General features: G+C 37.5%; 1 protein-coding gene across 1 annotated transcript in view; it reads right to left on the bottom strand.

Moving 5' to 3' along the window:
* Positions 1–922: 922 nt before the first annotated feature.
* The window catches only part of ecpas (Ecm29 proteasome adaptor and scaffold), a 90717-nt gene continuing 82144 nt past the window's right edge, over positions 923–9495 (bottom strand). Inside the window, exons 42-48 of the mRNA XM_048621275.1 lie at positions 8588–8631; positions 8233–8425; positions 6656–6791; positions 5722–5827; positions 5525–5613; positions 5363–5434; positions 923–3788 (exon numbers count right to left, since the gene is read on the bottom strand). Of these exons, the coding sequence (XP_048477232.1) occupies positions 3649–3788; positions 5363–5434; positions 5525–5613; positions 5722–5827; positions 6656–6791; positions 8233–8425; positions 8588–8631 (780 nt within the window). The 3' untranslated portion in view covers positions 923–3648. The remainder of the gene's footprint in view (positions 3789–5362; positions 5435–5524; positions 5614–5721; positions 5828–6655; positions 6792–8232; positions 8426–8587; positions 8632–9495) is intronic.

Genomic DNA, 9495 nt, shown 5'->3' with positions numbered 1-9495 from the left:
ATGGAGGGAGTCAGGATACCTTCCTGTATTTGCAGCACATAGTGACAGAATGGGAATGAGTGGACGGCTCAGAGTGAAGGGGTAGGTGGATGAGGAGGTACATCGATAGGAAATGGCGAGTGAGGGTTGGGGTTTGCCGAGTCAGGACAGGAGTGGGGACTCTGTCGAAAGTTAGGTGTGACAGTTCTGTGGATGATAGGGGACAAGGGAAGGGTTGTGGTGGTGGGAAGTTAAGACTCAGTTCACACCTTTTCTGATTACTCATAAATCCACTCAGCAATTCTATCACAGCTCAATCTTTAGTGACACTGGGAGACAAGGCCATTCCAACTTCAACAGGTTGCTACACAGTTCTAATGGAGAATGTAAAACAAAGAACTGCAGATGCTGGAGATCTGAAACAAAAACAATTGCTGAAAACTCATCAGATCTGGCCATATCATTGGGGAGAAAGCAGAGTCACATTTCAAATCTGGTGACTTCTTCGGAGCATCAAGAATCACCAAATTCAAAACATTAACTCTGCTTTCTCCCCACAGGTAGTGCCAGACCTGCTGAGTTGCACCAGCAATTGCTGTTTTTACGGAGAATGGGTTTGAGTGCATTTCATCGATGAAGAATTCTCACCCAGCACATAGTCTTCACTCTTGAGCTACCAACTCTTTTGCTGCTGTCACTACACATTCAGTCTCAGTGCAATGCTGTTTTTTTAAAACAAATTGGGGAAAGAATGGGAGAGAATCAAACACATCCCATCTAAAGTGAGTGGTCTGAACACAATTGTTGGCATAAATTGCCCACAGCTTTGAGGTTTTATTTTAACTACAGATAAATTAGCATGTGTCTAGTTAGTGACAGTATTTACAGAATAATGCAGTTACCCATCTTGGCAACTGAAGATTCAAAAACCAAAAGAAGTACATCAGCACAAGAGCGTTTATTGATTTTGGCAATCTTAAAGTGCCTATATTCATCTTCTTCTCAACCATAAGTAAGATTCCATGAAAAACCCCAACAAAACATTATTATACACATCATGCAAGGACAATTCCATTGGACATTCTTTCAAGGGTTCCAAAAGTATATTCTTTCAATCCTTAACTCTTAAATCACTCTTAAACACACTGAATCCCTAATATTTACAAACCCCTCTTATAGGTAGAATATATATTATAACTGTGCCGAATCAAGCATACACTACAGGTGCTACATAAATTCAAATGAGATTGTCACAGGAATCACAATTCCTTCCAAATCTTTTAGCTCCAGGATTAAACTGGCACTAGTGGCTGGAGTAGCTAATTCTGACCAGAGTACCTGTACCCCAGGGACACAATCAATTCAAAATTAATTTTTAATCATGTATGCATCTGTAGGTTTACATCAGGGTTGTTTGAGAATTAAAATCTTGCTCTTTTGCATGTTGGCCAATTCAAGTTGCAGTTTCTCTTGCAAAAAAAAATTATGTCGAGAACTTGACAGTCGAACAAAAGCAGATTTAATTTTCATTACAAAGCTTCACCAGTGAATGGTTGCAGCAGCAAGTCAATGCCCACACAGGGCAAGGTAACAGTGTTCAAAGTTAGTAAAATAGTGCAATCGTTCTTGTAGAAAACTTGAGGAAGGCCACATTCTCCTTGGCTGTGGCTGGCATGTTCACACCAATCTCTTTTCTGATCACAAGACATTGAGTTTAGTTCAAAACAATCAAGAATTCTAAAACGCAGATAATCTTAAGTGACATTTCATTCAGTAAACAAATTGTCATGTACAGTACCATACAACAGTAAGGACAACCCAATATCAATTACAAGTCTATATTTCATTCAGCTAGATGAATAACTATATTTCAAACAAAGACCACATTTTATTTATTGAATTTTTAAAGTTTTAAACTCTCCATTGCAGATCTCTCACCATCACACATTAGCACTGACTTACGAAGCACAATTCAAGGAGCTGGACAATCACTGCCTCTTCTGGGAGATGCTCCATTGGAACTTAACTAGGACCTAACTAAAATTAACTAGGTATTGGAGGATCTGAGTAACCAATAGGCACTGTTATCAAACCCTTAAGCTCAGCTAGGGTGCGTTCTACCATTTGGCAAAAACGTTAATACATTTGAAATTGTTATTCATTAATTCCCTTATTTCCTGTAAAAGTGCATATGATCTACAGAAGCATTCACTACCACTTATTGTTTAAATAACAAGTATGATTGGGAATGAGAATAATTATTCACCACTTTCTTCTTATCTATATCTGTCTCATGAAAGGTGAACATCACCATTCTTAATTACAGAGTACTGATGACAAGTCAGGAGGGCTCCTCGCACTAGCTATATCATCAAGGTGGATCCCTTAAGGCTGCTTTACATAGGACTGAGTTTTAAAGAAAAAGCCCAGAATGTTGAGATTATAGTCTGAAAGATTAATTTACAGAATTTTAATTTTTATAGCAAGCAACTAAAAACATTTGAAAGGAGAGGCTTAAAGAATCCAGGTTATAATCTAAATAACTAAGTGAACAACCTCAAATTCAATTTAATCAATCCAAATAATTAATTTGCAATTTGTGACACAAATACAGTAAAGGTGAGCTTTAAGGATATACATGTGATCTTTATAGTCGGTTATATGTTTGATGAAATTATTGGTTTGCTAGAGTTACAAGCACAACAGAACACTTCACATGCAGTAGATGTTTTGTCCCAAACTCAAGTGTGAAGCATATGGTGAATGCTGGATTCCTAGTTGACACCACTTCCTTTTCACAAGTTAATGGTGAAATGGATAAATCCACCACGGCAGTAATGGCGGTACATCAACAACAAGGCATTCATTAATATCTACCCAGTGCTCAAATTATGTAGAAATGCAACCCAACAAAAAACATTTGAATGAAATGCGGGCATAAAAATAGATTATGCTAAACTTTAATTCAGCTGAACAGGAACAAAATGCTGGCAACACGAACAAGTGCTGGAATTACCACTAAGAGTTAATGTCTGGATTGCATTTCAGAGTGTATTTTGTGCGTACAGGAGTGACAGGAGTAATATACAAGTTAAAACCTATTTAACATGTTAGAAATATCATTTTAATGGCAGAATACAATGACATAAAGGATGGAGGAATGGCGCACCTATGATAGCAGTGTGCTGGATGGTTTAGAATTTAACGATTTACATGTCTTCATATTGCAATTTATTAGCCTAACATTTAGCTTTACCAGACCTGATACTAACTAAACCCAAGTATTTTCAACAGAATGCGTTTGGTGCAGATACATGCACCTTGCCCTCAATTTTGAACCACTGTTTTGACATATGCATTAACTAGCTGTTCCATGACCGTAACCCCTCAGTTTCTGCATTTTCCTGCTTTATTGTGCAAAAATGAAAATCTGCAAAATGTAGGCTTATATGAATGTATGCATAAACCCATATCTGAGAAGGGAATTCACTACTCTTTCCACTCTTCTGAACAGCAGGTATAGCATCAGTTTTACACTCTGAAAAGGCCAACCCAACAACACCGGAAACAATATTTTAGATTTTATAGATCCAGACAGGATAGCCAGATTTTGGGTTGTCAAATCCTCAGGTGAAGTCATTCCATTGCAGAACATGGGTCACAGCAGGATTACGGGAGATTTGCAAGATGTTTCTTAAGGGCCAAGGCCTTGTCTTTCAGTTCTGGCCTTTTGTCCGATTCCATGCTGGTTAGGGACTTAAGAATGATGTCCCTCTTCTCCGATGTCAAAGTTGCCCACTGATTTGTTTCTGAAAAAATAATCAGATTTTAGCAAGCAAACTGTAAAACAACATTTGACCTACTGGCATTTAGAGAAAATATCCAAGGTACTGTGTGTAGGCCTTGATTCACTGGTAGCACTCTTGCCTCTGGATCACAGGGTCTTGGGGTCAACTCCCAGTCCAATGCTCAAACACAGAAGTCAAAACTGACACTTTGGAGTGCAGTACTCAGTGTGCTGCATTGCTAGAAAAGTCACCTTTTGGACGAGACATTAAACTGAGGTTCCATCTGTCTGTTTAGGTGGATGCAAAAGCACTTGGGACAATATTTCAAAGAAGTGCAATTGTGTTATTCCCACTTGCGTTGGGGTATCTGTTAATCAACATCACAACAAAATCCAGATTATCTGGTTATCACAAAAATCAAATTATCTGGCCATCAAACTGATGTTGATGGGAGCCTGCTTTGTGCATTTTGACTGCCTTGTTTCCTACGACAGTGACTACATTTCAAACAAACACTTCTTTGGTAGTGAAGATGGAATTTGTGTATGAAATCACAAGGATAGCTGTCTAATGGAGCTTTTGTGGGGCTGCTGGTGCTGATGCAAACATGATTAATTCGGGACCTCACAAATTGGTATCCTTAGACTTTCAGACAACAGGAAGTACCTTCTGGCAATGCTGAGTTGCATCCTGATATGGGGACCAGAGAAATTGTTGAAAAATTCTTTGGGAAAAATATTGTTCTGTACTTAGTCCATTAAATTTAGATAAACTGAAGTGTTTTTTTTAAGAAAAGAAATTAAAAATCTATTACTTATGAACTAAAAGATACTAAACCAACTACACCTTGTTTTAAAGACAATTTTTTATCCCAATGGAGAACACCAATGTTCCCTTTAAAATTTCATAGCTGTGAGATACCAATCTATTCAATATGCACTACCTTTACACATCCACAGAATTTAACACAGGACACGGTGTTGTTGTGACAACTTGGCTGCTGTGTGACTGCTGCTCAATGGAGATATTATCATGAACCCTATCTAGAAACGAGTGCACTTATAAGTACTTTGTGGGAGGGATGCCAAACATAAATGAAGATGTAGAACACTCATCATGCTCCTGTATTAGTAACTCAGAAGCTTAGATTAATTTTCCAGAGATACACATTCAAATATGACCATAACAGCTGTTGAAATTTAAATCCAATCAAGAAATACGGAATAAAAGTATCAGTAATGGTTGCCAGGAAACTATCAGGTTCTTGTAACAACTCATCTGGTTCACTGAGCCCTTTGAGGGAAGGAAATCTGCCACCCTACCCAGTCTGGCCTACGTTGGACTCCAGACCCGCAGAATTGCGGCTTACTCTTAACTGCTCTTTAATATGGTGCAGCGGAAACACTAAGTTAGAAGGTAGCTTACAACGATCTTCTCAAAGGCTATTAGAGATTGGCAACAGATGGGCCAATGACAATACATCACGTGAAAAATTTGGCCAAGGAGCACATGTAATTTTTAACTTGCTGAAGCCTATTTCAGATAATGGCAATGATTGTCTTGCACTGTTGGATAAATAATTATAAAATGCTTACCATCCAGTTGTTTAAACAGAAGTTCCAATATTGATAAAGCTTCTGCCCGTACTGACGAGTAGCTCTTGTTTTCTGGAAAAGAGGGAAAACTTAAAAACCTGAAAGATTTTGTTAAAAATTTTACTTGAACCTTGTAAGTTCATTACTTTTATGTGAACATACCTAATGGAAATGTGAGTGCTGAGCAAGTATCTTTCAGAATTTCAGTCAATGCACTTGCATCTCTGTTGTCTTGGCCTAGAAGCAACAAGCTACAGGGACATTACTCTGTTATTAATTTTTTTTGAAGCAGTTCATCAATGGAGTTCTTATAAATTAGATGCTAAAACTGCACGTTCAAAAAGGTGCATTTATTTTACCCTTGGAAGTAGGAGTTCATGGCTTGAAGCACGCCGAGTTGAATTTTCCACGTACTCAACTTTAGTCTTTCACACATTAATTGACACATTTCTAAACGGTACTGAGCTGCAGAAAGACAAAGACATTTTCGTTAATACATTACCAAATAATGCTCAAACTAAACTTTAGTTCAGTTTAGCAATTATTCAAGACAGCACCTCACAATGATCTGTGTTTAACAAAATTATGGAACATTTTAAAATGGGCAAAAACCTATTTACTAAATGGGTGCTTTTCCTATGGCATAACATACCTACCAAGACCAAATATAGTCTTTAGCTGATGTGGTGTGAAATGATGGAGATAACTGAACCAACGTTCAGATTCCATTTTCATCAGACAAACTTTGCCCTTTTTTATATATATCTGCTGTTTAATATTCTGTAGTGAAATAACAAAGCCTGTAGGCATTTGACAAGCAAAGAAAGACTGATGCTTGGGAGATACTTGTTTCTATATAGCACAGATTCAAATCAGTGCATCGTAGAACTACCAATTACAGTATGAAAACTTTACACTGAAAATTCCTTATGGAGAAGGAAATTTTCAATGAAAAGAAGCTTGAAGCAAAAGATGAACAAAAGTTATAGAAAAGAAGTACACACAGATAACTCAATAGCCTTTTTTAAAAACACTCATTGTGTATCTTCAAAGAACACAACACTGAAAGCCATGATAAATAGTAAATGGTCTAACTGTACTGCTGTCCATGAACAGCACAAAACTATAATCAATTCATCTTTTTAAAATATTTGAAGTTTCTAAGAATGCAGGTTAGGACTGACCACGATCAGATCAGTCACAATCTTATTAAATGGTAGAACAGGCATAAGGACCTCCTGCTCCTAACATATACATTCATACTTTAGGAATGAGCATTTTGTCAAATCCTACCTTGTGTTTCTGGAGTGCTAGGCCATGCTTTTCCGAGAGTTTCAAAAGCACAAAGCAGGTATTCCATTCGCAGCTCCTTCTCTTTCTCCTCCTCCTCCTCATGATCATCTTCCCTGGAAGATCCAGCTGCTGTACTCTTTTAAAAAAAAAAGAAAAAATTCACCTTAAGAATATAGGAAATAGCAGCAGGCCTAGATTATTTGGCCTTGAGACTATTCTGCCATTCAAATAAGTCATAGCTGAGATAACAAAATGTAGAGCTGGATGAACACAGCAGGCCAAGCAGCATCAGAGGAGCAGGAAAGCTGACTTTTCGGGCCTAGACCCTAGCTGGTCCATTTTCCTGTCAGCAAACCTGTCACAATAATCACTGGCTCGTCTTTATTTCAAATATTGATCTCAGCTTTGATTATATTTAATGACCCAGCCTCAATATCTCTCTGAACAGACTTGGATTTCCAATAGATACAAGCTTTTGAAGGGAAACGACATTCTGATATGAAAGAAAATAGAACTTAAGTGATTAAGATGCATCCTTTGCAGTCAAAGGTGATGAGGCAAGTCCGGCGATGGTTGAAGTAACAAGTTTGGAATCAATGCGCAGAGGATAATCTGACTGTTCAAGAAGAATTGGAAGAAACAAGTAGGGTATTTAAGGATATTGAGAAAGGAAGAAACAGAAAAGGCTGTTAGCATTGCATAAACAATGCATTTAGGGAATAGCTGTTTTCAATAACAAAACTATACTTAGAACTTTGGGCAATATTTCTCAATTTCATAACATAACAAATGTTTTTATTCAGTCAGGGGATGCGAGCTGCACTGGTTAAATGTAACATTTATTACCCATCTCTCATTGCACAGAGGGCAACCCATCTCTAATTGCACAGAAGGCAGTCAACTTAAGGACATTTAGTGAACCAGTTAGGGAAAACAAATGGCCTAGTGGCATTATCGCTAGACTATTAATCCAGAAACCCAGATAATGGTCTGGGTTTCAAGAAAGAATTCAAGAAAAAAGAAATCTAATGATGACCATGAAACCATTGCCAATTGTCAGGAAAAAAACCCATCTGGTTCACTAATGACCTTTAGAGAAGGAAATCGGTTATCTTTACCTGGTCTGGCCTACGTGTCTCTACACCCACAACAGTAATGTGGTTGATTCTCAATTGCCCTTTAGGCAATTAGGGATTGGCAATAAATTCTGGCCTGGCTAGTGATGTCCATGTGAATGAACAATAGAAAGATGGGTTTTTATGACAAACAATTTGAGATTTTCCATTAGACTAACTTTTTATTCAAATTTCCGATCTGAATCGATGTCCCCAGATTATTAGCCTGGAGTTCCGGATTACTCATCCAGTGACAATACCACTATGCCATCAACTCCACTAAATGACGTGTTTTAAAAACAAATGTAAAAACAAACATCTACTCTACTTGCTAGTAATTAACAAAAAGTTAAGTAAATTTCAGTACCACCAAATCTATGAACCTTCAAACCTTTTCATAACTACCACTGGTTACTGTTCTCTCATCAGGGTTGTGGGCTTCCATATGTGCAACTAAATTACCTTTTTAATAACAGGAAACAGAATATCCACCAAATCTTTGAAACGGTCTTCTTTTGTGGCTTGCAATATGTTGGCAGTGCTTTTCAAAGCAAGCATCTTGTACCGGAGATTTTCCTTGTGACACTCTTTTAACATGACCTGAATGATTGCATCTATACTGGGCTGGTCAGGCACTGCTTTCTGCAACTCTGCACTAGATACAAAATTTGAAGGATAAAACACAATGCTACAGTGGATCACTTTGAACAGAAATTGTGTTGGCAGACTGCACATAATATTACCTTTCATGATTCTTGACTTATTATAAGAGAATAAGAATGAAATAAATCATAATGCACTCCTACTTAATGTTTACCTGCATGCAACCACCACACTGTCAACAGCTTTCAGCAGTTCCTCCTGAAAGAAGGAAAAAATTCTTAGAGAATTCTGCCCCTTTGACTTTGCTATACCAGTACCAGTTCTTTCAGTGATGCTACCCTTATTGTTGATAACTTAAGGTGACGGTATCCATTCAGCTCATCCTGATCAATCCATCCAGCTTAAAATCTTCTCACTGCAGCATTCAATTGTTTAAGAGATTGCACTCATTCTGCCAGCACTAATATAATCTTGAAGTATATTCTACATGTTTTGTATCCCTCACTGCAAAGGAAAAATCTCCCAGAATCAGTATGAAACTACCTTCTTTTCCCTTGTTCTGCAATTTAGTTTGAACTAATATTCCAAGTTTACATTTTCCATTTCCTTAACAATATTATATTCCTCTAAGAACTTCTCTATTTTTTACTTTGAAAAGTTCAAGTTTCTCCAGGCTTTGCTAATAACTATTTGTCAGCCCTGGGGTGCATCCCTACACTGCTTCTAGCATACAAAGAAATGTCTTTCTAGGTACCCAGAAAGGACAGTTTCTAAGGTAGAATCTGACTTTGCGGCTTTATCTTTACCTCCTTTGACTATGGGTCTATAAAACTCTACAGTAAAGTCTCACTGCTATACATGATCACAAAAGCAATTACACAGGACATAAACTTTAAATAGCAGATATAGGCAGCAATCTCATTCAGAGCTGTGAAGTTCTACAGCCATTTGCATATTTCCTATAATCATTAGTAGAAAAGTGTAAAACAGAGAAGAGGTGAAATAGGTTGGATTAAGAAATTGGTACACCAAATTTGTCCCAAGAGAGGATATTTTAAATACAAAGTAACATCTACTTATTAAGATCTTTTCTGAAACCATGTGTCCTTAAGTCACGTTTCT

The sequence above is a fragment of the Rhincodon typus genome, chromosome 3 (genome assembly GCF_021869965.1).
Source record: "Rhincodon typus isolate 14 chromosome 3, sRhiTyp1.1, whole genome shotgun sequence".
NCBI classification, from domain to species: domain Eukaryota; kingdom Metazoa; phylum Chordata; class Chondrichthyes; order Orectolobiformes; family Rhincodontidae; genus Rhincodon; species Rhincodon typus.
Note: the sequence above shows the minus strand (reverse complement) of the source record. Positions and strands in the feature narration are given on the sequence as shown.